The sequence below is a fragment of the Eubalaena glacialis genome, chromosome 15 (genome assembly GCF_028564815.1).
Source record: "Eubalaena glacialis isolate mEubGla1 chromosome 15, mEubGla1.1.hap2.+ XY, whole genome shotgun sequence".
Lineage (NCBI taxonomy): Eukaryota > Metazoa > Chordata > Mammalia > Artiodactyla > Balaenidae > Eubalaena > Eubalaena glacialis.
The window spans coordinates 79166003-79193615 of NC_083730.1; the positions used below are offsets into that span (position 1 = coordinate 79166003).

At 55.9% G+C, this 27613-nt stretch overlaps 1 protein-coding gene across 2 annotated transcripts in view; it reads right to left on the reverse strand.

Moving 5' to 3' along the window:
• The window catches only part of RBM19 (RNA binding motif protein 19), a 120939-nt gene that overhangs the window by 20613 nt on the left and 72713 nt on the right, over nucleotides 1-27613 (reverse strand). For both annotated transcript variants that reach the window (XM_061169404.1, XM_061169405.1), the window contains exons 22-23: nucleotides 13232-13337; nucleotides 109-229 (exon numbers count right to left, since the gene is read on the reverse strand). In XM_061169404.1, the coding sequence (XP_061025387.1) occupies nucleotides 109-229; nucleotides 13232-13337 (227 nt within the window). The remainder of the gene's footprint in view (nucleotides 1-108; nucleotides 230-13231; nucleotides 13338-27613) is intronic.

Genomic DNA, 27613 nt, shown 5'->3' on the forward strand with positions numbered 1-27613 from the left:
GATGGCGGAGGGTAGATCTGAAGGAGACGGAGGGAGGACCAGGAACCTGGCCCCCGCAGCCCGGCCCGTGGACGGCAGTTCTCTTACCGTGGAAGGCAGTTCTCTTACCGTGGAAGTGCTCGGCCGTCTTCCGTCGCAGGGTCTGCAGGCTCACCTCGGAGTCGGCCCACTCCAGCACCAGCCTCCGGCCATACAAGTGGGTGCTGTGACACAGGGCGTTGAAGGCCCTCTGGAACGAAACACAGCGCGTGAGCAAAGACCCACCGGCAGACGCTACAGCCTGGTCTCCTACCGGCCAGCACCGCAAACCTGAAGGCCAGCTCTGGCCCCATGACACCTGCTTCCTGGTGCGGGTGTAGGGAGCTGATGGGCTCTTCCGTTCCATTAGTGGGTTACGTGCCCAGGGACAGTGCTGCAAGTGGCCGTGCGCTCAATACACCCGCTGTCCGGGCTGTGACTGGGGCCTGGGCCGGGCAGCCGGCTTCCCTCCCGTGTTCCATCCCATCTGGGGACGGCGACCCCGTTAGGCAGCTGGCCTCCCACCCGGCTGCCAGGGGCAGTGCCTCTGAGGAAGCTGAGCCCATCCGGCCCCTTGATGACAACCACACGGGCCCTTCACTGTCACTGGGCGGCACCATCCTCCGCCGGTCCTGGGGATTCTGTCCCCCATCTCTCTCTGCTGCCCTCTGCTGCGGCTCCCTTGGCCGCCGCACTGCCGTGGCCCCCCCAGCCACTGGCTTCCGCCCTGGGCTCAGCGGCCTGGACCTGCACATGCTCTTCGCTCTTCCTGACCTCCCCCCTGCACTCTGCCTACTTCCCTCTTTTTGACTTTTGTTTTCTAACAGCTTTATTGGGATAGAACTCACCACACATACAAGTCACTATCATACAAGTCACCCGTCTACAATTCAATGGCTTTTAGTCTATTCATAGAGTCGTGTGACCACCACACCTATTTTAGAACATTTTCATCATCATCACTCCAAAAGAAATCCTGTGCCCATATGCAGCCACTCCCTATTCCCCCTGCCCCCCAGCAAGCACCAGTCTACTTTCTGTCTCTGTGGATTTGCCTATTCTGGACACTTCATACAAATGGATTTATATGGCACCAGTGAGTTCCCTCTTAAACATCACCAGGTCTAGAGCTAAATTGGCTCTGTGCTGGGGCTCTTCCCAAAACACCCCTGAGGTACACAGAGGCCACTGCACTTGGTAGCCAGGAGCTTGGGCTCTGAGGCCACCCTGCCTGGGCAGGGCGGGTCCTGCACTTCTTAGCTTCAAGGCCTTGGGCAAGTTAAATGAATCTCCCTGGCCTCAGTTTCCTCATCTGTAAAATGGGAATGTTAACGGCACTATCCTCTAGGGTTCTACAGAAGACAAAGAGTTAACATGCAAAGTGCCCAGAACACTCTGGGGGCACACAGTAAGTGCTCAATAGACGCTAGTTCTCGTGAAGGTGGTGTTGCCACCACAGACATTTGCAATTTCTCTCGGCACAGAGGCCTCGGGTTAGTGCTAGGTTGAAGGGGCAGGCTCCCAGGCGCTGTCAGCACCAGGGAGCAGCAGTGGCCGGTAGTGGCGTCTTGGTCTCTGCTTCTGGGTTGCAGGCAGTGCCATCTGCTATGAGAAGAGGCGCCGTGGGGTTTGTCCCTCTTGCTTCTTTGATGCTGTGAAGAGGCAGTGTACAACCAGGGGTCTGGATTGGAACCAGTCCCTCTCTGGCCTCCCCTGCACTGTGAGTGTTAGACGTTGGACTGGGTCCCCCAAAAGAAGAGATGTGGAAATCCTAACCTGGCACCCCAGGTTGTGACCTTATCTGCAAACAGGGTCTTTGCAGAAGCAGTTAAATTAAGACGAGGACATCCTGGAGTACGGTGGGCCCCTGATCCAGTGTGACTGGTGTCCTTACAAGAGATGGCCATGTGAAGACACAGACAGGGTGAACGCACGTGACGAAGGAGGCTGGAGTGATATCCACAGCCAGGGAATGCAGGCTGTCACCGGAAGCTAGGAGAGAGGCATGGAATAGATTTTCCCTGAGAAGGAACCAACACTGCTGACAAGCTGATCTTGGACTTTTGGCCTCTAGAACTGTGAGAGAAGACATTTCTGTTGTTTTAAGCCACCCAGTCTCTTACAGCAGCCTAGGAAGGCAACAGTGACCTTGGGTAAGCCAACTGCCCCCTCATGAGCTTCAGTTTCCTCACCTGTAAAATGGGGCTAACTGTGAGACTTACACACCATCAGCCCCGAAGGTGGCAGAGAGTAGGTATTTGATAGACGGCTGCATCTGAAAAGCACCGGTGCGAGGTGGGTGGGACATGCATCTTTTAAAAATTAGATATGGGGCCAAATTAAAGAAATGCTTTTGTTCTCCTTCGTGCTTTTCTGAGAAGGGCCAGGTGCAGGAAACTTTTTCTTTCCTTTGTTTTTTTTTAAACGTTAATTTAAAAAACTCTTTCTGACTGCCAGCAGAGCCTCTGCATTTTTTTTTTTCCATGCGGATATAAAAATGCATCTGGATTCCAAGCCAAAATGGCCCATTCAGAGCTTTAAAACACATGCGTTCTCAGCTGGTGAGGCAGAGAAACAGCCTGATTGGGGGAGCTGGGGTTTTAAGAGGGGGGAGTGAAATTGGTTGGGAGTCTGGCGTGGCAGCTACTTCATCCTGGTGCCAGGGTCCCTGAGGAGCTGCGGTCCTGGGGACACGGTCAGATGGGGGCGGCCAAGAGGCGGCATCTGGTAGGAACTAAGTCAGAGTCAGAGCAAGGGGGTACCGGAGCCTGGCAGGTAAATCCAGGCGAGATGCCCCAACTCCAGCTGTCACATCTGTGTTTCTTTCTTACTCTTGGAAACCCATTTTCCATTCCTGTGCCATGCAAAGCCTGGGGTGGTCTCTGTTCATTACAGGAGTTGCTAAAAATTCCCTCTCCCAGCCTCTCTCTGACATCACCCCTTGCAAATTCTCATCTCTTTGGAAGGGCTTTTCACTCTAAGAGGTGAGGGGGCACGGCAATTAAGACTGGGGGCTCTGGACCTGGGCTACTATGGTTCAAATCCCTGCTTCAGCACTTACAAGCTGTGTGATCTTGGGCAAGCTGCTTAACCTCTCTGAGCTTGAGATTCCCCATGTGCAAAATGAGAGGCAGCAGCAAAGAATGGATGCGCAGATTTAATGAACTATTAAGTCTGACGCCACACTGCCTGGCCCATGGTAATTCTCACCTAAACGTTGGCTGTTGTTATTATGATGTATGCCCTCAACTTCCCATTACCGCTAAAGAGCAGGAAGAATGGTAAGTAGGGTACAAAAGCTCTTTTGTATTTGAGGTTAGAGCACAATGTGTGAGTCTCCAAAAATAGCAGAATTACCCTTCTCAGTTCTAGTCCCCTCAGGTTAATAGGAAATCAGGTTGTGTTTCCAGCCCTAGTGGTTGGAATGTGGTGGCCCCAAACTGTCGCAGGCAGGAGCACAGTGGTTCCTGGCTAAAATTGGCCTTGGATAATCCCGAGTAATTGTGCTTCATGCAAAGAGCCTGCTATATGTGAGACCCGGGGAGGGTGACGGGGAGACACAGCCCCAGGGCCTTGGCGCTTTCGGGCCAGTGCAGGGGAAGGTTCCAGGCACAGCCCCGGCCTCTCTGGCCTGCCCTCGTCTAGCAGCTTCCTCCCAGGTCTCTGTGCCTACACTAGACTCCACCGAAACCCACGCCACCTTCTCCCCAGAGACTTCCCGAACCTCAGCTCTAGGGCTGCGGTCATCTCGGGGTGCCCAGGGTTCCGCGGAGCGCTGGGCGCCGCAATGCAGGAAGTGGAAAGTTAGCTGTTCCCAGCCCTTTGCTTCTCTCCGAATCCTGCATCTGTTGCCCGTGTTCCTCCCTTGCCATCCAAGGGCCTTCGTACCACAGATTAGAGATCTCCTGGGTTCCAGAGAACTCTAAGCACTTGACCTCAACCTACTCATGAGAACAGACATCATTCTCCCATTTTAAGGAAAGGAAAACTGAGGCCAAGGTTGGTATGCAGGTCAAGTTCCTTCTTACTTTTCCTTTCAGCCTCTATTGTTCCACCCCTGGGCCTTCGTAACATCCCCCTCAGCCTCGGAAGGGCTCCCCTCGTACAGACTGCCGCCAGGTGCCCTCTGCATGCCCTGCACCCCCAGCCTCCTTAAGAACACCTGCCCCATTAACGCCTGCTTGTGTGCCGGGCTCCCTGGCTTGACCTGGAACCTCGGAGGGAGGCCTCTATCCTGGCTACCCTTGGCACAGAGCTCGGGACAGAGCGTGCTCGGTAAGTATCTGCAGGGCGAACCGTGGAGCAAGACCTTCACCGAGGGTCGTGAAAGCACGTCTCCAGGCTGGGAGGGACGCTGAGGTTGGCCCCGGCTGGAGACGGAGGGCTGGTTTAGATGTCCTGCCCTGGCTCCTCCAAGCCCTGAGATTCAGCCCACGAAGGCAGCAGGGAAAGGAGCACGTCTCGCTCACGACTGTCCTGTCCTGTACAAGTGGGAGGCTCTGCCTTTGGTTAGGATGAGAGCTGACACATACACAGTCCTGGGTGCGGCACAGAGACGGACAGGAGGCCCCGCTCCCAACATGCGTGACTTTGGGACCTTGGGATGGGAAGAGTCGCCTGCGCCACTAACACCCGATCGCCCAGCTGGGTCAGTGCCGAAGCCTGAAGGTCTAGAACGGAACTCTAAGGGTGCACTGGTTTGGCCAAGAGGAGGATGCTGTAGAAGACGAGGCCCCCGCCGGCCACTTCGGGGCCACTTCTTTCATCATCCGATGGGCCCATGCTGGTTATTCCTGATCCTCCCCTGCACCCCTTCTCCGGGCGTTAAGAGCTGACTCCCCTGGAGGGCATAACCAGGGCTCGCTGGCCTTGGGTTCCATTTAGGACGAGCAAATGGGAGGCGCCGGTGAGAGGTTGGAGGGAGGGGCAGAGAGGTCGGGGGACTTTCTCCTTCGATCCCTCCCTCCAGGACCACAGCTCCTGCCGGTGGCCCCTCCTTGACAGCTCAGGCTCTCACCTGTCTCTTTAAGGTCCCTTAGCCTAAGGTGGCGACAGCTCCCACTGCCACTGGCCCTGGTGGGGGTGGGTCACATCCCTGGCGAGCCCCCCCGAGCCCTTCTTACCCCTCCATGAATCTCTCTTCACTTGAACCATCTGGGGTTAGGTTCTGTTTGCTGACACAGATGGTCGCCTGAAGTCCCTCTGCCTTGACCCGGGGCAGATGGACCGCCCCCTTCAGAGAGCAGGTCTTAGACAATGCGAGGCCCGACAAGGGCTGCTCTGAGCAGGTCTAGCCGGAGTCCGGAGCTGCCCCACCACCTGGTTCTCTGCCTCAGCTGTCTTGGAGACACACCTCTTTCATCTCCTCTGACCTAAGCCACCAACTGTGGGCACCGAGAGCCCTGGCCTCCAGTGCCGGCTAGACTGTGACCAGGCCTGGCAGCCACCTTTCCAGAACAGGGAAGGCGCTGGAAGGCTGCCAGCTCAGTGCCGGGCCTGACCTTTCTGTGGCTCTCCCTGGAAGACGGGCTTCTGCCTCCTGGCAACAAAAGCCCATTCGATGCCCTTGGCAGGACTCCCGTCCCAAGGGCCATGGCTCCCGGGCCGGGCTGAGGCCAGGCCTCCTGTCCTGAGACGTCCAGGGCATCTCTCAGCCCCTCTGCTGTCTCTCGCCGAGTGGGAGGGCTGCATCTCTCGGCAGATGCCAAATCCACCTGAACACGGATGACGCCAACCTGTCCTAAACCATCTGTGCCCCTAAATCCTGGAGGAAGCGTGGCCAAGAATGACCATGTGGCTCAGAGCACAGCAGCCAAGCCCAGGGGATGGGAGCACCGGCCCAGCTGGGCCTGCTGGGGGCTCGGCTCCTTCTCTGCCGAGGGGGTTGAAAAACAGGGGCCTATGATTGCTGGGAGGACAGTCTGCTGCCCTGGGATGTTTTGTATCGTCTCCTTGTGGACAGCATCCTGTGCGCTGAGGGAGAGATCACTTTTGTCCCTGTGCCAATGCTCCCGGACTCCTGTAAGTGAGCTCCCAGCAAACCTTCCAGCTACCTCTGGCCTCCACTGGGGAAGAGCTGGTCCCCAGAAAAAGTGGGGCTCTTTGCACGGTACTGGTAACTTCAACTGTGGGCCTCCACTCAGCACCTTGGGCCACTCCGACTTACGATGCCGTGGAGCTGAGGGCAAGTTTCTAAGAGAAACACCCAGGGACTTGTTTTCCAGGCTGTGGTGTCTAAAACCTTTCAGAGGAATAGATGTCTTTTCCTTGCACCCATCCATCCACTCAGCTCAATCCAATTCAACTCAACATCCCTGGAGGACCTACTATGGGCCAAAATGAGGGGACTAAACTAGGTGACAGGAAGGTGACGCACCACCTCTGACCTCGGGGAGAGAGAAAAGAGCCACTAGGAAAAGAGGGCCAAGCCAGGGAGCCAAGAGCCAGAAGTGAGAAGGCAATGAGGCCGTGGGGCCCGGTAATGGCCTTGGGCTCCACAGGGGGTTGCAAAGCGTGGTCTTGTGCTTTCTGGCTTTGATCTGGCGAGAAACTTTTGAGTATTCACTTTCTCAACTACAAGTGGAGGTGCTTCAACCTTCTTGGTGCTGAGAATACAGAAGATAATGGCTATTCATTTAACCCAGCGCCCGGCACGCGGGCAGGGCCTGATTCCCGGAACCTGTGATGTTGCCCTTGGTAGTTTAGTTTACGTATTTATTTTTTTGGCTGCACTGCACGTCTTGTGAGATCTTAGTTCCCTGACCAGGGATTGAACCCGGGCCCTTGGCAGTGAAAGCGTGGAGATCTAACCACTGGACCGCCAGGGAATTCCCAGTAGTTAAGTTTTAAGATGATGATTACTTAGTGCTGCTGGGAGGGAGGAAGGCTGTCCAGCTCAGCTGGGCTGGTTACCTTTCCTCGGGAACTGGTCCTGATCGCTGAATAAATCTGAAACGAGGACACCTGAACCTGAGGCCTTCTCACAGCAGCGGAGCTCCGTGGCCTCTGACCCCACAGGGGCTGGGCAGGCCTCAGGGCACACGGAGGGACAGAGGGATGCAGCCAGCAGATGGGCACACTGCGGGGCGGCTCATACCCCAGCGATGAGGGATGCACATCTGCTAGCCTGAGGAGGGTGGCTTGTCCTGATCCCGGGTTCTCAGCCCATAAATGTGTTGGCTGAGCCCGAATCCATGCCTTGAAATGCAAGGCTCAGGATTCAAACACCTTTTCCTTTACCCCTGGGCCCTGATGGTAGGAACTAGGCAAAACCTGCAATTAAAACACAAGCGCGAGTGCACACACCTAACACAGACAAGTGGGGATAGCACCCCAATTCCTGGATTTGTGTCCAGTTAACATTTCAGGAGACAAAAAGCAACTGATACCTCGGCTTCAAAGCACAGCGCCTCTGCCCTGCGGGGCCTGGGACACCCCGCTGCCTCTGCTCCTTTGGTGCCCTGTGCCGCGGCCTGTGGTGAGTGCTTGGCACGCAGCTTTCCACTTAATCTTCATGGCTGCCTCAAGGCGCAGATCATTTCCGGTTGCGGGCATGAGCAGCCTGGGGTGTGGGGACATGAAGCCCCTTGCCCACGTTCACGCAGATGGAAGGAGGCAGCTCTGACTCCACGGGCCATGCTGCTAACCACCGTGCCGCCCTGCCTTTCTAGAACATGGGCTGTCTAGGGAGGACACAGCCCACGGAGTCTTCATTTCCATGGGGCCACGTCCTCTTCAGACTCTGGCTGCACACCCTCGGGGCCCCCGGGGAGGCTGTACTCTATGCCCTCCTTGCACTCAGGTAAGCAAACGTGTGTGTGTGTCTGTGTGTGGCGTGCACACCATCCATCGCTCGTCTGATGGCGATCGCCGTTTATGGCGCCTGCACCGCGGCTGGGCACCCCGCAAGAAGGCGGCTGTCCCTGCCTTAAGAAGCTCTGTCTTGCTCATCGTCACCTCTTCCCACCACTGGTCTCGTTTCAGTGGAATCTGCAAGGCGAAGGCCATGGGTGCGGAGAGGCCTGATGGGACCCCCCTACGAAACTCTCAGCATCACCCCAACTGGGGTGGGCCTGGGGCTGTGTCCACGCCCCCCTCTCCCCCGGCACCATACAAAAGTGAGACGTGAGAACGGAGACGTTAACTGGCGCGACTCCCCAATTAAAGCTGCGGTTGTTTACCAGTGAGAAGAGAAGAGCGCTGCCTGCCAACGCCGACCGCCATCCCAACTCCCTACTGCCGGCTCCCCCCAAGTGTTTATTTAAGCCAACACATTGCTCTGCTAATTGGATAACATTCCATGTGAAAATAGACCTTTTAAAACAACAGCAGCGGCAGCAAATAAAAACAGCTGCAACTGCAAAAGTACAAAGGCTCGGTGGGCTCGGGGAAAGGAGAAATTAAAGGCGCGTGCATGGGGGAAAAAAAAAAAAAAGAATGTTCTGGTTTCCGGGCTGCAAGTCTGCTCTTTGCCTTCTTTCCCTTCCTCCTCTGTGACCAGCCGGTCCAAGTAAGGACAGAGGAGGTGGTGGCTTCTAAATGGAACCCCAATGACTATTGGTGGCCTCCTGGCCAATGGGCACAGCTGGTTGGGAATCCCAGGTCACCTGCCCAGGTAGAAAGCTGCTGCCTCCAAGGCTTGGGAGGGTTGGCAGGACACCGTGTGCGGCTCTGGAGGCCCCTAAAGGAATGCCCACTCCTCCTCTGGGGGCCCCGGAGGAGCTGATTTCATCCTGGGCTTGTTCCCAAGAGATGTTTTAAGGGCCAACCTCTTGGCCTTTCTCCAAAATGTCTAATTGGTGAGTTGCTGGGGATGGGTGAGAGGTGAGGGGTGTGGTGTAGAGAGGAGGGGGCTGGCGCACGGTTTGGCCACAGCTGGCACTCAATTTAAGTGAATACGTGAATGAAGGGAGGAAGTGCTAATCCGTGGACTTTGGAATCAGATCGACACGCGGGGTTTCCCAGCTCTGGCAAGTGGCGCCATCCCTTCGAACCTCAGTTTACCCATCTGTCAAATGGCTTCCTGCCACTGATGCGTACAAATGCCCAGCACCGTCCCTGCCAAAGACGGGCTTTTAGAAGTTGATGGTTTTTTACTGACGCCAAGAGGCTGCCCTTCCAGAAACATCATCAGGGCCCAGAGAACCACGTGGCGCCCGAGACACTATAAACATCCCTACACACAAGGCAGACCCAGGCCACCGGGGAAGACCACCGCATTTGGGACTTCCTGTCTGCCCTCATCGACCTTTGTCCCTGCTTCCCTCCAGCACGTGGGAGAAGGTTCTTTGAGAAATGTGGGCTCATCACACTTGGAGGTTTAGATAATAATAACAGCAGCCCTTTCAGGGGAACTGACATTCATGCCTGGGACATCGGGGGCTGATGAAACGCCCTAGGTTGGGACAACATGCCAGCTCACGGAGCCTGTGACAGGGGCTGACGGCCAGGTCTCACCCCTGGTTTAGCATCTCAGCAACAGAGCCAGGTGCCGGTTTCCCATCGGTTCCCAGGACCCTGCACACACGGAGCTTAGCAAGCGCCTGGAGAAACCGGGGAGGGAGTTATGCAAATCTCCAGCTGATTCCGGGGCTGCTGCAGGTTGGGACGAGACAATGGGTGTACGGTGTACATGTCACACACAAAGCCAGCTCGGCCGGTCGCGGGAGCCTCTGGCTATTGTCATCAGTTGCCTGGTTACCCTGAGCTCTTCGTGGAGCCTTGCGCTAGGATTCTCTTCCCTGTTTGGGGTGTGTGCTTGACCCAGAGGGGCCTGACGGATGACGGAGTTCCCGAGGACGTGCGGGGTGGAACACGGGAGCAAGGTCAGAAGACTCAGAATCCCTGGGGGTGGGGAGGACACAGATGACCCGTGCTTGGGGCCCAAAGAGAGATGGGGGTGCCGAGCGGATGCCTCCGGGGACCAACCAGGGTGCCTAATTCTCCCCTCAGCCAGCTGGCAAAGTGGACTGGTTGGTGCCCAGGAAAGAGTACTGTGCTGTGAGTCACATACCCGGGTTCACAGCCCAGCCTGGAAACTGCTAGTTTCTCCACTGCTTTCCAGACCCAAGGTTCTACAATCAGCCTCTACTCCCTCCCTGCCTCCTCCCCCTAATATGTGTCCACTCCCCTCATCTTTTCCTCCTTGTCTCCTCTTCTCCCCTCTGAGGACCACCTGGGGCCCCCGGGCACAGGAGGCTTACACCTCCAGGTTCCAGCGCTGCTGATGCCACAAGAGTTACTGACCGCTATCTTCCTGGAGGACGCCCCACGGCAGGAAATGGGGGTGAAGCCCTCAGTGAGGGAGCCGAGTGGTCAGGGTTCAGTCAAGCCCTGGGAAGGATTTCTAAAGCAGGTCTTCTTCCCTGAAGCGCTTCAAAGGGAGAACTGCTGGGGGTGGGAGAGGGGTGGTGGGCGGCGCTTGTCCCGAGAAACTGGAGGTCCTGGAGTTTCCCCTACCAGCCCTGGGATTCCCACGAGTTCCTTCTTTTGAGATGAAAAAACGGTCTCCGGGGGTTTCTAACTCAATGTCTCCTTGCAGCATTGCTTTCCCTCTTCAAACTCACGCCCGCCCTCGAGCTAACCAGATATTTACAATATTCAGAAGTCTATTCACCAATATGCAGCGCGCACGGCTCTATGGCTCAGTGGAGAGCGCTAAATGTTCCACTCGGGAGACAATAAAGTTCTTCAGACAGACGGGGAGAAGGAGAGGGAAAAGTCACGGCAGCTTCTCCGGGAAGCAAAAAGAGCAAAGGCATCTTTGCAGGAGAGGTGCGCTCCCGGTGGGCTCAGACTTCACGGGAGACCAGCTCGCTCAGCGGCGGCACAAAGGGCCCGAGTCCTGGTGCAGTGAGAGGCGGGGATGGCGGGGCCGGGACAGCTCTGGAGCCAGGCTGCCGCCTGTCGGAGGTGAGGGGCCGCAAGAGCCAGTCCTGGAGGGGGTGTGGGTTGAGCCCTCGCTGTCCTCGGCTGCCCTTTCTCTTCCTGGAGCCCAGGATGGAAGGGACAGAGGGGGAGGAGCCACCTCCATAAGTCAGCAGAAGGCTGTGCTAGGCTTTGCAAAGAACATTTGCAGCCTGGCTTCTGGTGCCAGGCACTAGCCAAGCGGGCACTGGCACTGCCCTGCTACCTGAGAATCTCCCCCCCACGCCCCGTTCCAATGACCCCAGGGAACAAAGCTATATTGACTGCATCCTGGCGATGGGAGCGTGGAATTTCAAGGCTGGGAGTCCATGCCTGGTCCAACCCTCTGGGCCCCGAGAGCCACGTTAATTCTGACTTCAAGCTCTGGAGGGAGGCTGCTGCGTGGAAGAAGCTACTAGTTGGAGGGGCGTGGACAACTTTTCTCTCTGCTCCTTCCCTTCTTCTTAGATCACCACCATCACCATCCTCCTCCTCGTCACAGCTAACAGACGGAGCTCACGGAGGCCAGATCCCGTTCTAAGACTATCGTCTCATCCCAGCCTCACAACGATTCGGTGAGGGAAATTCTATTACCGTTCTATAAGGGGGAAACTGAGGCACGTAGAAAGTAAGTCACCTGCCCAAGGTCACATAGCAGGTAAGTGCTAGGATTCTGGCTGCAGAGTCTGTGCTCTAACAGCTAGCCCTTGCACTGGCCCTTAATAAGAGATGTTTCTTGGGGCAGGGAGTGAATCCCCTTTCATTTCTCCCCTAATCGCAGTCTCACGCCGGAACCCTGACACAAAACAGATGACAATGGTCCTACACACTCACAGAAGCTCAGGGCTAGACAGACGCAGTGGAGAAAGCGCTGCCTGCACCCCTCTCTTCTCTGTCCACAGATGGAGGGCTGGTGGCTCTGAAGGGACCTGGGCTGGTGGGAACGAGGAGGAAACAGCTCACTCATCTCGAGCACCGTGTGCCAGGACCCGTGTCACCATCTGCCTTCATCCTGTGGGCGTGGGACCTGTCATCATTCCCATTTTACAGATGAGGAGACTGAGGCACAGGGCAGGGCTGGGAAAGCCAAACAGCCAGCAGTAAGTGCAGTGCTCTGGACGGCTGTTCCCTGGCTTCTCTCTGAGCCAGTCGGGGGGGACCCCACAGGTGCCTGCCTTGCTGGTGAGCGTCAAGGCCGTGGGCTGGCTGCACGCAGGGGTTGCGGTCCCTCCTGTCATGACAGGAGGCGAGGGGAAGACTGCCAGCCGAGAAGAAAGAGGCGCAGATGTCCGGACAAACATGGCCACGTGTCAACAAAGCATGCACTTGAGTTCAAGACGCTGAGACAAAGGTGGCTGGCAGGCCTGCAGAAGTCCTGGGGCACCCTCTCTGCCTGTGCGTGTTCCCAGGGCCCACAAAGGCCGCAGCTGTGTCCCTGAGATGACACCTTCAGCTCCACCCACAGGGCCTCTGGCAACGCCAATTTGCTGCAGGCCAAGAGTGTGATTCCAACAAATACTCTGCTTTTCTGAAGATGCCTCCTCAGAGGCGGAGGGGATCCCAGCCATTAGTGACACGTGCCCCGTGCTGTACTGCACCCTCAAGGGAAGACAGGCCAGGACGGGCCAAGGCTGCCTGTGGCACAGGCTCTCGGAGGGAGCCCACGAAGCCAGCGCCATGGCCCCTCCCCCCAGGATCCTGACCTGGGGCTGTGAGAGCAGCAACCACGGACGCAGCCAGAACCCCAGTCACACAGCCTCTGCCCCTTGTCTGCTGCCGCGGAGGACGAGGACCCAGGACCTACTGCACCAAGCCCACACCCGGAGAGGCTGCCTTGCTTCAAAAATAAAAGGTGGTTCTGTCTCCAAGGAATTCCGTACACGTGCTTACACACAGCAGCACTTGCCTGGCCTAAGCGCACCTGAAATCAGCACAAAACAGAAGCCCCAGGCACCAGCAGGAAGAAAAGGGGAAGGAGCTGTCCCTGCGGGTTCCCACTGGGGTGCCTGGCGGCCTCCTCTCCGAGCGCTGTCCCCTGGTTCCCCTCCACGCTCCGCACAGCCTCTCCCACGCTTTCTGTCTGACCTGGAGCGGCCCGGGACACAGAACTGCCCCTCCCTCCAAACACAAGGCCCATGGTCTTTTCTTCCAAGGACGTTGTGCAAATTAGCAGGGCTGGGGAGAGGAGGGGAGAGAAAACCCGAATAGGGAGCGGGGGGGACGCGCCCACGTCTGTGAAGAGGCCTTGCTGCTTCTCCCACAAAGGACCCAGAAAGGAGAGGCCGGGAGGGAGGGGCCCTGGTCTCACCTTGGCGTCCTGCTTGGTGAGGAAGTCGACGAAGCCGAACCCTCTGTGCGTGCCCATCCCCGTCATCTTCTTTGGCAGGCGGACGGTCTTCAGCTCCCCGAAGGTGCTGGGAATAAAAACACGGGAGTTTCAGAATCGAGGCCTGCAAAGGGGGCGGGGGGAGGCAGGACCGATTCTCACCCGCTAACCCTTTCCAGTTAGAAGAGAGGAGTGCCCGCAGATGCACACGGGGGGGTACGTGTGCACAGCCACGTGCACGAACACTCGTGTCAGTGTAAGCTCCCCACTGGCCAGCACGTGTCCTGGGGGCGTGTGTGGGTGGCCTTCTCCCTCCGGCCTGGCCATCACGCCGGCAGGGAGGGAACCATCAGATTGGGTATGCCGTTCCTCTGGGGATGGAGAATTTTCCATTCCTCTCTGTCGGGCGGGCAGGCACACCGGTCCTCCCCTTGCCTGGGGGAGCAGGGGTGAGGGGGTGGGGTGAATATTCAGCAAGGGGGATCCAGCCCCGTGCATGCATGGCTGGGCTGGGGAGGCACTGGCCAGGCCAGGGCCCCGGACTCGGGGTTACCACGGACTCCCCACGGACCCCCACGAATCTGAGTAAGCAGGGCGAGTCCCTTCTCCCAGAGCTGGGACCTGGGATGGTTCTTCAGTGCTTGGCGCTTGAATGCCACACAGCCACCCCCTCTAAACCCCACTCCTCCTGCCTCAGGGTTTTGATATCTGCTAAGCCAAAGTCAGGCAAAGCTGACTTTGGAGGAGAAAAGTCAGGTGTCCCCCCCCAGCCAACAGGGATCAAACAGGTAAACACGGCCTCCAACCATCTCCCCAACGCCCCCTCTCCCCCTGGATAAACCTTTGAGAAATTCCTGGACAAAAGGATTGGGCCTCCCTTGCTTTCCTGTCTCACTCCCCCGCCCCCAGCCCATCCTCAGGTCCATTTATCAAACATACGCACAAATTGCTGCTGATAAATATTTAGTGTGCGCGGCATCTGAAAAGAGGTATTATTTTATTTGAAAATCTACACACACTTGCGGGCGCCCGGGCACACGCACCTACACACGATGGTGCAGGATGCCTCGGGGCCAGAGACCGATTGGGCGAAAGACGCAGTAAAGGCCGTGAGCTCTCGTGAAATGATCTAAGCTAAATCTGTGGAGTTAACCCGCAGCCCTGCCAGCATGACCAGGCATCTGCCAGCCCAATTTCTGGAGGCAGGACGGTGTGTAAATGCGGCATTATGAAGCCTCAAAATGAATCTGCACGTCTCCTCGGTACTCTCCCCGGTAGCTCCGCTCCCCCTCCTGGCGCCTCTCTGAGCGAGGCACAGAAACTGGGCTGCTGGCGCCACGGCCAGCCTCCCGGGGAGCGGAGGGGCTGCAGAGGATGGGCAGTGGAGGCCTGTCAGTCATCGCAGCCCCCGGCTGAGGCTTGTGGCCCACCTGGAGCGGCCCAGAGGCTGGGCAGGTGGGGACTAGCACGAAGGTGAGGTGGGAGAACCCAGCGGAGTCCTGCCCACAAACCCTGCTTTATTCTGCCACCTAAAGGCCGACACACCCCATGACAGACACGCTGCCTCTTTTTCCAGCGAAGCCCCGCAGCCTCTGTCAAGGCTGGCCTTGGACCTGGAGGTCAGGGGACGCACATATTTTCTTGCAGGCTCCTTTGGGTAAACATAAATGGCGCTTTGGCACCAAGTTCTTCAGAGAGCCACGGGGACTCTGGGGACAGTGTATCTGACAGATTCAGACCTGGTCTGAGAAGACTGAAGGGCACAGGGAGGCCTTGCTGAGCGCCCGCTGTGTGTCTGGGTCATGCTGGGTGCTGGACAGACAACCTATGGGGTGTGCCGGTCTCTCCGCCTGACTCTCCACCCCTGCCCCAGCCTCCGGGCTCTCAGGCCTCGGCTTCCGTGAGCAGCCTTGGCTGATCTGCTCTGGGTGGGGATGGATGCCCCCCCAGCGGTCAGGGCCCACTGTGCTTCAGGGCCCTGCGGTGTGGATGCCTGGGTAACGCTCTGCCTTCCCCTGGGGCTGGAATTCAGCTCTGTGAGAGTGGAAACCACACCTATCTTGTCCATCACGGGATCTGCAGCAAGGTGCCCCAGGCCTGGCTCAGAGTGGACGCCTGGAGGTAGTTTTGCAACGAAGAAACAGCAGCCCTGGAAGGGGGGACACGACCATTGGGATGTCACACCTACGCTCAGAGGGTGGTGATGAGGATTCCACGAACCAGGCCACGGGGTACATACGAAGAGCACAAATGTTAATTATTATTGGTCTCACCGCCCCCATTTTCAGATGAGGAAACTGAGGCTCAGGGAGGTAGCGGTTCTTGCGAGTAGGTGGCAGGGCCAGAGTGTGAACCTGGGAGTGTCTGATGTGAAGCCGGAGGAGCTCTCTCCGCTGCACGATGTTTCACCCTCTTCAGTTATCTGGAGGCGACCAGCCACTTTCAGGAGCGGGGCTTTCATTCTGAGGCTTGGCCCCGTCTGGCACGAAGAAGGAAGGCCGTGTACGGGGGTGGCGAGGATTGCGCTGTGCAGGCTCCGAGGGGTCCAGTGACTCGCCCGAGATCCCCGGGCAAGGGAGGCCGACTCAGACCCAGTTCCTCCTGCCTGCACTGGGTGCAAACCCCCTGCCTCTGCCCACAGGGCCTCTAACTTCCCATCCCCTGATGGTCTCAACGGCCCCTGCCCAGTTCTTCTTAGCCGTGGCTCATTTCTGGGGACCTCACCCGTGTGTGTACGCATGAGAGACCGAGAGAGGGAGAGACTGGCGAGGTTAATTCCTCCCTCTCTGCAGCACACTGCAAGCTGTGGACGCTCTATGCATGGTAAGCAGCTGAGGGTCCGGAGAAAGGCGAGGAAAATAATTAAAAGGTGGAGAAAAAAAGCTGATGAGAGAAGCTGAAGGAGCCATGCTCACTTGGCCTGGAGAAGTGGCATTTGGGAGCTTGGCAGGGAAAAGCTGGGACGGAGGGGCATCCTCGATCCACAAGGGAGTGAGGGTGGGGACCAGGGAGCTGGGGGGCCGTGGGGGGGAGGTCAGTGCCCGTCTGGGGTATCCAGACAGACATCTGCATGGCCAAGGAAATGCTGTGTCCCAAGACCCTAGGAGCTTAAAAAATCCTACCATTCTTCACGACACGAGAGAGCGAGGGCTTCCAGAGCAGCTGGAAGATTAGGGTTAGATCTTAGAAAGAAATTCCCGATTCCCGTGAAGCCCCGGAATGAATGGCTGGAGCTTCAAGACACCGTCATTGCGGCTGTCACCCCCGTGACCGATGACAGAGTGCCTGTGGCGTGCTAGGCCTTTTAAATATACCGTTTCTAGGTACAACAATTGTGGGGTAAGAGTCACCGCCTCCTATTTTTACAGGTGAGAAAACCAAGGGCCGAAGAGGCCAAGTGACCTGCCCAAGCCCCACGGCCTGGGACTCGAAACTCAGGCGAGCTTTCCCTCCCGGCTCAGGAAGGATGGCTTCGGTTGCTTGTGTAACTACTGTGTGGGAGAAAATAAAGCCGACAGTAATGATCTCAGAGAGATATCAAAAGAGAATTAAAAAGAAAAAAAAAAAGGTTGGGGCGGGGGAATCGATGAAGTACCTTTAGCTCCTTGGAGATAAGCGATATATAAATACCAGCCATTATTAAAGTTCTTATCTGACAGAAAGCCCACGGAGCCATTTTTAAGAGCGGCTTTTGCAGGAAGTTCTGCGTGTCTCCTGGGAGCAGAGGCCTGGGTGTGGCTGGGCAGGGCCGCCAGGGACCAGAGAGGGAGGAAGATGACGGGGCACCCAGGAACCAACCCCCCCACCAGCCCAGACTCTACCACTTGGGAAGGAGACACGGATGCTCCCCACTGTGTAGATAATAGAAACCACAAAATAGCAATTACTGTATCAGAAGCTGTGAATAAAGAGGACATACGGGGCTTTTAAACATGGCCCTCCTTCCCTCCCCCACTATGCTCACACTTCAGTAACAAACTCACACCTCACTTTTCCAATTATTTCATTCACCTCGGGTTCACCAATTACTCCTCCATGCCGCAGCCCCGCCCAGCTCCGCCACGCCAGGAGCACGTGACTGGTGGGGATCCGTGGGTTTTTGACAACTGGAGTTTGTTGTCACGTTTTTAATTTCTTTCGAGGTGCAGTGGGGGTGGGAGGGGGAAGAGGAGGCGGAGGTGGGGAGGGCGCACCAAGGTGTGGAGCGAGGCAAGCCAATTATGCCTGGGCCTCGTAAACAAGTCCAGGCATGCAAATCGTGTTGGCACACAGGCCTGATCGCAGACACAATACATGTGTGTGTCTTGCGTGTGTGAGGGGATCCCCTCCCCTGGCGCCCTCTGACTGGACCTGCCACAGCCCTGGATGGCAGCTGCTCAGTTGGGTTGGGGGTGGGGGGTTGGCTCTGCTACTGAAAGGGATGAACCATCCTCTCTCTCCTTGACTGAAGTGATGGGATGGGGTGGGGTGCGGTGGGGACAAGGAAGTGAGGGGGAGACAGAGAGAGCCCTCCAGAGATGCCGAACCTGATGATTTTGCAGCTGTGCTGATGCCTGCGTTTGGGGGTTTAATGGGCAGGCTGGGAGGCCGGCCCAACTTTCTAGCCCGCACGCTGACACCAAGTAGGGGTCGGGTACACCCCAAGGAGCCTAGGCCCCCCTGCTCCCTGGACACAAGTCCTTATCCCTCTCCTATTTGGATCTGCTGGAGGAACCAGAGTCCCAGCAGAAGTGCTGAGTCACGTGGGGAAGTCTGTTGGCCTGACTTCTCTACACCTGCACTCAAGGCACTGCTGAGGGGAAAAAAAAAAAAAAATCAGCTGCCACAACAGTGTGGTGTGAACAACAATGAGCTAAAGGGGTGGTTTTGTGATAAGAATAAACTGTAGGCTTCTTTCTGTTCCTTCTGGAGTAAGAAAAAAGGGCTAAATCTCTTGGCATCAAAAAGCCTTTCCAATATACCACCACCAATTTTCTAATACACACACACACACACACACACGTAATATTCATTATTCCCCCCGTCCTTCTCAGTGCCATGTGCCCTGCGGTGTGTTAAATATCGGCTATACATGATCTCACAACAGCCTTACGACCTAGGCACTGCTATTCCCATTTTATAGATGGAGAAAACTGAGGCTCAAAGAAGTTATGTGACTTCTCCAAGGTCACCCCCTGAGTCATTACCTACGACGGGGGTGAAGTGACTTGTCCAAGGCCCCACAGGTGGTAATGAGCCAAGCTGGACTCCAAGTGGGCAGTTTGTCCCTGAACTTGTGCTTTGCTCACTGGAAGTTTGTGTGGTCTGTCTTGTCTATTAATAATTGGCCAAAGGGATCTGTGTGCAAGGTGCTTGGGGGAGGCAACGGTGGGCCAGACAACAGCTTTGTCTTTAGGGACCCTTGGCTGGTAGGGAAGAGCTAGCTACAGGCAGGCAGTGAGCCCCCTGCTGCCCCACAGACCAAAGAGCACTCTGAGATCAACCCCCCCATCTCAACTGCTTAGGGTCCACAGCCTGGGGCTTCTGGTCCCCGCTCACTGCTCTCTCTTCCGTGCCCGCATCCTAAAGAAGGGTCCACCATGAACTCACGGAGTAGCTCCCACGGGGTGAATGAACGTGGCAGGTTGGCAGCCGCTCTGCCCAGTGTCCCGTCTCGTGTTCCCCTTTCCTTACTGAGTCGCCGTGTGGCTAAGGGCCCCAGCTGAAGCAGGGTGGAGGGACAGACAGGCTGAATGGACACCTAGAGACAAACCCACCCCTCCGTCGACGACACGTGGTTTCTGCAGCGGAGGGAGGCTGGGCAACAGGACCCATCACCCAAACCTCCCGCTCCTGGAATGTATACAAAGCAAAGGCTTTGGTCAAGGCTGCCTCGTCCAATCCTCCTGCCCCACAAACGGGGAAACGGAGGCTAATCCAACCACATTGGCTTTCTTCCTGCTCCTGAAGCCACCAAACTTAGGCCAGGACCTATGACCTTGCTCTTCCCATAATCCAGAACTCTCCATGCCTAGCCGTTCCCACCACAGACCCTCCTGTCATTCAATCTCAGCTCGAATGCCACCTTCTCAAGGAGGCCTTCCACTGCCACCTTATTTAACGTCACTTCCCCACGCCACCAGCCATGCTGTCACATCTGAGCACCATCTGGAATGGCTTGTTTACTTATTTGTCTTTCCCTCCCTGTTCTAGAGACACAAAGAACACTCTAAGACGGCAGAGTCTAGTCTCTGTTGTGTCTGCAGAACCTAGGCCTGTGCCTAGCCCACAGAAAACACTCTACAAACATTCGTGAAAACACGCACTTGACATTGACCGAGTCCTCCCTAAGCGCCGGGTCTCCGTCCTTCACCCGAATCATCTCACACAATGCATACGCTATTGCGATGGCACCGGCACATCCGGGGCCGGAACACTCAGTCCTTCTGTCCTCAGGACACTGTCTCATGTTCTACAACCACACATTATTACAAGGAGTGTTCGGCCCCCAGCGGCTCCTTCCAAAGTACCTGCATCGATTCCTTCAATTGCAGGCAGTGAGTAACAGCCAGCAAAAAGGGGGCCGGCTGGATTACTCACCAAGGAACTAGTGCCGAGACAACGGGGTTCGGAATCCTGCCCTGCTGCGTAGGAGAGAAAAGACATCGTTCCCTCCAGACAGCCCTGGCTGAGCTGCAGACAGGAGTGGGGAGTCTCAGCGAGGCTTCACCTGCGGCAGCTGCTCCCCTAGCAGGTTACGCAGGTGAGCTGTGTATTGACCCCGGATCGCGCCTCTACTCCACCCGGGGGGCGTGGGGAGGGGGCAGTGGCTTTGGGAGCCGTTTCATGGAGTATATTTAACCTCAGAGTTTCTTCCTCTTTTGTTCTCTCTCGCTTTTTAAAGAGTACCTTTCAGATTGAACTTTTCCAATTACTCACTGCTCATCACGGTGAGAACTGGATGTAGAAAGGTTACCTTATCACCACTGGCGCAGTATTCCTTTCATTTTTGCCTCTTGGAGGCTGAAGAATGGCCTGGTTTCCACGGAAGGGAGAGAGGAGGTGTGGAGGACAGTGCTTAGCTTTCCTCAACAGCCTTTCACAGGGTCCTCTGCAGGCAAGCGTGACCCTCTCGTTTTCTAGATGAGGAGTCCCGGGGATGAACAGTTAAATGGTATCTCTGAATCAGATTCTGGGCCCGAGATCCAGGCAGAGCCCAGACTCGCCCGAGAGGCTCTGGCGGAGGGGACCTGGCACTGGAAAATAGAGGCTTCCTGTCGTGGCTCTGCCCTCACCTGCCGTGTGACCCTGGCTGAGTCGTTTCCAGGCTGGACCGATAAGAGAGAGAGAGAGAGAGAGAGAGCGCGAGAGAGAGAGAGAGAGAGAGAGAGGGAGGAAGCTGTATAAAAACATCTTGAGACGTGCCAGAGCCAGGATAATGCAGGGGACAGAACACTGGTCCCCAAGTAAAGACCTCTGGGGCCAGACAGATGACGGGAGGGAGCCAAGAGAGCTGGGGGCAAATTGGCAGAAATGCCCCCAGCTCTGGGTGATTCTCGGACCTGTAGCATGTGTGTCATCCAGGAGCTTGTCAGAAATGCAAAGTCTCAGCCCACTCCCCTCTTTCTGAATCAGAGGCTCTGGGGGAGACCCAGCAGTCCAGGTGGTAACAAGCTCACCTGTAACAGGTGAGGGTGATCCTGCCCCAGGTTGAGGACCACTGTTCCACCAGAGCAGGCAGGGCCCCTCAGCCCCAGCCTGAACAGCCAGCTAGGCCCAGGACTGGCAGATCTTTCTTCTAAAGAAAGAAAGCCCTGCAATCCAGATTCTTTTAAGAAACGGGATTTTAAATATTGGTATCAAAGTCAAAACATTTTCAACACTGTGTTGCCAAAGATACCAGATGCCCCGTTTTTAGCATCTGCACATGCAAGTTCCATTCTGATTCAATTCTAAGAGATCAGAAGGGCTGGTCTACTTCCAAAGTGATGGAATTTCCTCCCCTCTTTATTACCCCAGATTGGGGCCCTGCCCTCTGCCTCCTGGCCCCCTGCAGCCTGTCGGCCCCCTTGGTCGTCTATGTTCACGTAATGTGGGATTCTAAGCTCCTTGAGGACAGAGAGGGTTTTCCCATCACATTTGCCCCGCAGCATCTAACCAGGCGTGGACACCTTCGTGGCTGGCTACACGTGCACTGAATGAATTGCCCCTCACCATTCTCAAGGACCCAGCCCCAGACATGAAGCATGGTAGGAATTTTAATGTGCCTCGTCATTCGGATGTTATGGATCCTGCATTCACTTGGCGACTATTTCCTGAGCATGCCCCGCGAGCCCAGTGGAACAGCTCGTGTTCCCTCTTCCTTTCGGAAGGAGAGCATCAAGACGCAACCTCTGGCCTGGGGCGTGCATTCTGGTTGGCTCCACGCCTCTGCCGGGGTAAGTTAATTGAATACACAGTGGACGCTCTCCACCACCTTCTCCCTCTCTGGTCTCAAGTACAGCTAATCCCGTTACAAGAAAATAAAGTGGATAATTCAGGCTAATGAAATCGTTACAAGAATGTGGCCAGCCAGAGGTGGACCTTCAGAACCAATTTAACACCCTTTGGTGTTATTCTCAGTACAGGAAATGTTTGAGAGGAAGGAAAAAAAATTAGAAAGAAAAAAAAAAAAACCAAACTCTCCCAAACCCAGCCTCTTTCTGGTGGGCTTAAATCTGATTAAAGAATTAATCTGCCACATTATCTTGCTTCTTGCAATTATCTCCGTGGTGCCCAATATCGCCATAGTAACTCCAGAAAATATGAGAGAAGGTGGAGAGAATCCAGGAAGTCTGCAGGCAGGGTAAAACTTGTCTATAACTTGATACCTTTTGCTCTGCCCATTGCTGCTGCCTCTCAGAGAAGGGCCACTCCCGGGCCTCCACCTAAGCACCACACTCGCAACCCTCTGATACTGGATTGGATTGTACATCCCTGAGGTCTCTATGAGGCAGGAGAGGGTGGGGGCGGGGTGCTGGGCAGGGAGATACCCCTCGCCACTGGTCCACACCCCTCATGCCGCCCGCTGCCAGGTCACGGCCAGGCCTCCTGAGAAGGCTGAATGAAGGGTGGCCCCTCTACTTCTCAGCCCTCACCACCTCCACTCAGTGGCTGCCCCCTCCTCTGCCACATCTACGCATACACAGAAAGGGCCCCTTCAATGTCATTTCTTTTTTTTTTTTTTTTTTTTGCCACGCCGCATGGCATGTGGGATCTTAGTTCCCCAACCAGGGATCGAACCCGCGTCCCCTGCATTGGAAGCGCCGAGTCTTAACCACTGGACTGCCAGGGAAGTCCCTCAGTGTCATTTCTTTTGGATCCATTTTACCTCTCAGAACTCTAAGGAGGACTGCATGTCATGAACCCAGATTATCTCTGGTTGATTCCCGTCAGGCCCACACCATTCTCCCAAACTACCATGGCCTGTTCTAACATCTCAAGCTAAGGGCACAAGTTTTTCAGTGATCTAAGTGGCCCTAACTGGAGACTGTGGAGGGCAGGTGGACGAGCACGAGGACGTGAAGGGAAAAGGAGACGCCAGGTCTTACAAATACGGGGAGAACTTCCACTGAGCCTGTAAGGTTCTCAAGGGATCTTAAGGGGCACATGTGGATAGGCAGAAAGTTCTAGTCGCCGGGGGTTTAGAAACTCTCCACTGATGGTCCCCCTATTCTAAGTGCCAAGCAGCAGCCCACAGCCACCAACACTGCCTTCTACTTCTGATTCATCAAGAGGAAGCCATCCCAGGGAGATTGGAGATGGACCACAGAGCAGCTCGGGGCTGTCAGGGTGCACCAACGCGCACGCCTGCATCACGGCCGCAGGGCCCCGTCTCTTCCCATCTCTCTGGAGAAGCACGAGGTGGCAACTGAACATCCAGACAAGTCTCTGGTGTCCCGACAGCATCTCTAGGAAAAGGGGCGGGATGGTGGCAGCAGCCCCCTGCATGGGTTCAGGAACCAGAGCACGAGTGGGATGCGAGCCAATGCCACCACTTAGGGGCCGAGGACAGAGACTCGGGGAGCAGGGGGCTCAGAGCACAGCAAGTCACATGTCAGCAACGCCATGCAGCTCCTGCGGCCTGAACAAGGAGATGCTGTGCGCATTCGTTCTACAGAGAATCCAGAAGGAAGAAAAGAACCCCCCGGGCAAAACAGAATGACGCCAGGAAGCCCATGCACTAAGCTTCTGCCTGTCACCCATGGGAAAGCCCTTGACCCTGCCCCCTCCCACTGAAAGCCTATTTAACTTTTACTTTACAAACTTGTTTAATTTCTTGTCCCAGAGCAGCTGAGAAGGGCAAAGGGGTTAATAGAGGCAGGTTCCTAAAAGGCCTCAAGAAGGGAGGGCTGACGGTCACAGATTAGACCAGGGCCACGCGCGCTTCCTCTGTAAAGGGTCAGATAGTAAATATTTTTGGCTTTGCAACTACTCAGCTCTGCCACTGCAGCGTGCAAGCAGCCACAGACAACACGCAAACGAGCGGGCATGGCTGCATGCCAATGAAACTTCATTTACAAAGACGGGGCTGGCGTGTGAGCCTTAGTTTGCTGACCCCTACATTAGTCCAAAAAACCAAAACGTGCTATTAAAATAACTGGACAAGCACAGCAGCCCGGGGCTACCAGGTGCAGGGCAAACAGCAGACGCATCTACGCAGCCCCGATCTGCCCCATGTAGTGCGGCCTGGGCTCAGCATCACTGAGGCAAACATACAGACCCATAAGCCTGGTCGCCGCCCCGCAAAGGGGCAGAGGGACAGACTGCCGGGGTGGAGGATGCCGAAGGCTTCCCACCTGGTCTGCCGACCTGTACCGGCTTTGCATTTGCCATCATCTGACTCACTCCTCTTCCTGGATGTCATCGACGTTACGTCCTACTGTGCATTTTGTTCTCTGTTTGCGTATGGTCCTTCTTCCTTGCTGGACTGCTGAGTGGCCAGCGCCCAGGATGGGGCTAACGGTGCCCGGCGTGCAGTAGGTGCTCAGCACAAACCGCATGTGGTCCCTCTTATGACCCAGGTCCTCAATATCAGAAACAGGAAACAGAGAGCGGGGAGGGGACCAGGTACCTGATGCCTTGTCGGATGCTCTAACTCACTGCTCAGAGCAAGGCCCAGGGCGGCCGCGCTCCCAGGGTGCATGTGACACCGAGGGGGCGTCTGTCTGAGCTCAAAGGGCTGCATCCAGGGCTGTCTGACCACGGACGTGGAGTTCCCCGACTTCCTCCTTTGCTGTGCTATGTCCCCATGCCACGCGGAGTAACCCACTTCTGCCCTCCAGCCCACTCCTCAGGTTCTCGCTGGAGCCCGCCAGCCACTGGGAAGCCGTCAGGCAAATGATGGAGGAAACAGAAAAAGAGGCCAAGGAGATGTTGACAGATACGGAAGGCAGCTTCTGAAGAGCTCAGCATTCTAGAAGCTTCTGACACCTGCCGTTAGGAAGAACACTCCAGACCCCCACAGCATGAGAAAGCTCTCCACCCCCTTGGCAAGAGTCCCGAGCAACCATCTAGCCCTACTCATGGCTGGAAAGAGGCAGAGAGTGCAGTCACCGTGTCTCCCCCGGAGGCCCCAGACCGACAAGTCACAGTTGGGAGGGGACCACTTTTCTGGTCCAGCGGGGCTCAGACTGGAGTGTGCCTCAGATAACCAGCCTCGGCATCGGAGCCTGCGAAGAAAGCCAGCCTGTCGTCACCAGGGGATGACAGCTGACACACCCTTGCAGGAGATGCGAGAGGTAAATCCACAGCGTGGGCCTTCGATGGAAGGCCTTGGAGGCCCTTCCAGGGGCCTGTGGGAGACGGAGTGGAGGACGGTGATTCACGCTGGCGAGCCTGCCGGCGCCGAGGGGGAGGGGAGGCGCTCACTCCGGCTGGGACAGATAAGATTTTTAAAAGCCTGGGAAAGAAAACAACAATAAAACAACCGGAGCTCAGGCTAGCTGGCAAGTTTTCAGAGACAGGGAGAGGTGGAAATGGATTTGTGAGGGAGAACCATTTGTTTGGGGCCAAATAAACCAATGTGGAGCTCGATTCAATTACAGGAGGGAAGAGGAGGTTTAGAATCTGATGGGCCAGATCAGCTCGGTGCTTTGTGACCACCTAGAGGGGTGGGATAGGGAGGGTGGGAGAGAGACGCAAGAGGGAGGGGATATAGGGATGTATGTATACGTATAGCCGATTCACTTTGTTATACAGCAGAAACTAACACAACATTGTAAAGCAATTATACTCCAATAAAGATGTTTAAAGAAAAAAAAGAATCTGATGGGACATTAGGTGCCGAGAGCCAAAGGGGCCTGACTTGGGCTCTGCATGGTCTGGAGTCTGGGACAGAGAGAAATGGGCTCCGGAGGGCTGGTTCCAGCGGCCCCGGGAGGAGAGGGAATGAGTCTGAGGTGTGTGGACGTGAGAGCCATGATGGGTCCCGCCGTGGGGCATATCTTGGTGTGTGCAGGTGTGTGTGGGGGGTTCTTTCCGTGACAAGAAACCCAATCAGGGCCAGACAGGATTTGGGGTGTAAGAAAACCAAGGAGCCCCAGGCAGAGGTGAGGAGAAAGAGGAGAAAAATCAGCAGTCAGTAGGGAAAGGTCCCCTCTGCAACAAGCACTGTTTATGTCACCAGCGAGTTAAAGGGCATCATTTGCAAAGTTCAAGAGGAGGGAAGAGTAAGTTATCCTGTCTCTGGCTTTGTGCGTTGCCACAGGCCTGCTGCCTCAGAAGAAGCTGCAGCCACATTTCCCCGTCTTCCGGGGGAGCGGGGGAGATGAGGGAGGCACAGCCGAGATTCGCACCCCCAGCCCCTCTCCTGTGCACCGAGAGGCAGCCGGGAGATAAAGCACCCCATATTTGGGGCGGCCCCCACGCAAATTGGGAGAGGTCAGAGGTCAGAAGGCATAGATGGTGCTACAAGGGATACACAGGGGTTACGAGCACAAGCCTGGGGGTCAAGCTCCCTCCCCCACTCTCTGCCTTGGCTTGCTCATCTGTAAAATGGGGATAACCCCCCCCCCCAATAGAGCTGTGGTAGGGCTTAGAGGAGACATTGTATCTGAAGCATTTCACACAGAGCTGGGCTCCTAGTGCGCGCTCACTAAGAAGCAGAAGGAACAAATGCAGGGGTGAACGACAGAGTCAATAAAGGGGATCAAGTGAGGCCGGTAAGGATAATCCTCCCGGGGAAGTGTTCTGGTATTTGTGTTCTCTCCTGTCCTGAGCCAGCGGTGAGGGGTCCTGGGCCAGAACTGGACTCCCACGTCACAGATGAGGAAAGGGGAAGGCCCCTGGCCCTGCCTCCCTTTAAAAGGCCAAGTGGCAGAGATGGGACTGGCACCCACAGACTGATGCCCTATTCACCCAATGGGCTGCCCCGGGGCCATGGAGGTGCTCCGTCTCATCCTCTCCAACTCGAAACTGGGAAGCTCCGTGAAGGTATGGTTTGCACGTCAGGATTCTGGGAGCGATTTCCTTTGTGGGGAGAACCCCCTCCTCTCCATCAGCACCACTGCTGTGTTCCAGGGTCACTGACTGAAGGTGGATGGGCGGGGGGGGAGGTCAGTTACCGTGGCAGAGACGTCACTTGCTCTCCAATATCCATGGCTATTCCGGTTTTCAATGACAATGAGGAAAAAGTGACTGGTTCTTTTAAACCAGGAGTTGGCAATCTACGGCTCACAAGCCAAATCTGCCCTATTACCTGTTTGGGTCAATAGGTTGTGCTGGAGCACAGCTATGCCCGTTTGCTTACGCCTTATCTAGGGGTGCTTCCGAGCTGCACAGAGCTGAGTACCTGTGATGGAGACCACACAGCCCACAAAGCTGAAAATATTTACCTCTGGCTCTGTATCAGGGTTCTCCAGAGAAACAGAACCAATAGGTTATATATAGTTATACAGAAAGAGATTTCCTAAGAGGGACTGGCTCACACAATTACGGAGGCTGAGAAGCCCCACAATCTGCTACCTGCAAGCTGGGGGCCCAGGAAAGCTAGTTCCGGTCCAAGTCCAAGGGTCCGAGAACTAGGGGAGCCGATGGTGTAAGTCCCAGGCCAAAGGACCGGGGGCCTCTGGTGTAAGTCTGGTCTGAGTTCCAAGGTCCGAAAACAAGTAGTAGCAATGTTCGAGGGTGGAAGATGGGTGCCCCAGCTTCGGCAGAGAGCAAATTCACCCTTCCTGAACTTTTTTGTCCTAATAGGGTCTCGGATGGAAGGTCTTGGATGGTGCCCGCCCCCACTGGTGAGGGTCGTCTGCTTTACTCAGTTCACCAATTCAAAGGCTAATCTCTTCCAGAAAGGCGCTCAGAGACCTCATAGACAGAAATGATGTTTTACCAGCTCTCTGGGCA